The sequence below is a fragment of the Fonticula alba genome, assembly GCF_000388065.1.
Source record: "Fonticula alba strain ATCC 38817 unplaced genomic scaffold supercont2.4, whole genome shotgun sequence".
In the NCBI taxonomy this organism is placed as follows: domain Eukaryota; order Rotosphaerida; family Fonticulaceae; genus Fonticula; species Fonticula alba.
The window spans coordinates 1,907,576-1,908,360 of NW_009242974.1; the positions used below are offsets into that span (position 1 = coordinate 1,907,576).

The 785-nt window shown below is 62.9% G+C and overlaps 1 protein-coding gene across 1 annotated transcript in view; it reads left to right on the forward strand.

Moving 5' to 3' along the window:
- The window catches only part of H696_02955 (hypothetical protein), a gene marked incomplete at both ends in the record, with an annotated part of 3,393 nt that overhangs the window by 547 nt on the left and 2,061 nt on the right, over positions 1 to 785 (forward strand). Inside the window, 2 exons of the mRNA XM_009496838.1 lie at positions 132 to 382; positions 513 to 603. Of these exons, the coding sequence (XP_009495113.1) occupies positions 132 to 382; positions 513 to 603 (342 nt within the window). The remainder of the gene's footprint in view (positions 1 to 131; positions 383 to 512; positions 604 to 785) is intronic.

Here is a 785-nt window from a genome sequence, read left to right on the forward strand (position 1 = left end):
GCACCCGCGCACCCGAGCACATATGCACACATGCGCGCACCTCTTTTGCCCCTCTTCCGCAGCCTCCCCCCGGCCTCTTTTTCCTGACTCATTATCTCCCCCCTTCGGCTTGGTCGCCCTGATGCACTCAGATCGATCTGGACGAAGTTTACTTGACAGCCAGCGAAACCGCCTCGACCGAGGAGCTGTGCCAGCTGGCGAACACCGTTCCGATGCCCGAGCCCCTGGTCGCTGTTGCCGATGGAATCCGCTGCACCGACCCCAGCCAGGTGCCCCCCTTGCAGACGATGCTTGGCTATGTGTGCCCGGTTGATGGCCATGCGTTCACCAATCGCAAGGCCTTGCTGGCGCATGTTGTCAACGCCCACGGGCGGTCCTTTTGGTATGTCGCTGGCTCGGTTCCCTCCTGCCCGCTCAGGGGTGCATGGAGACCCGGCAGCCGGAGCCGAGTCTTGTGCCATCGCTTCCCTGGCACTGCCCAATCCCGCACATCCCTGCTTCCGCATTCTGAGGTCGACACCCGTTGTGTGTCGTATCTATGACGAACAGCTTCTTACCCATGTTCCCTACACACGGCTGCTGCGCGTGCCGGTGCACCATGCGGTCCGTCTTCCCGCCCTGCACGGTGTACCTCCCCACCTTCCTTCGCGCGTGTGCCCTCTCTCTCTCTCTCCCCCCCCCCCCCCTCCTTGCCCTCGCACCGAGTGGCTCTCTCTCTCTCTCGCGCCCTCTCATCCCATGGACCTCGAGTTCTGCAAGAACAGCCCAAATGGCCTCTTCACCGA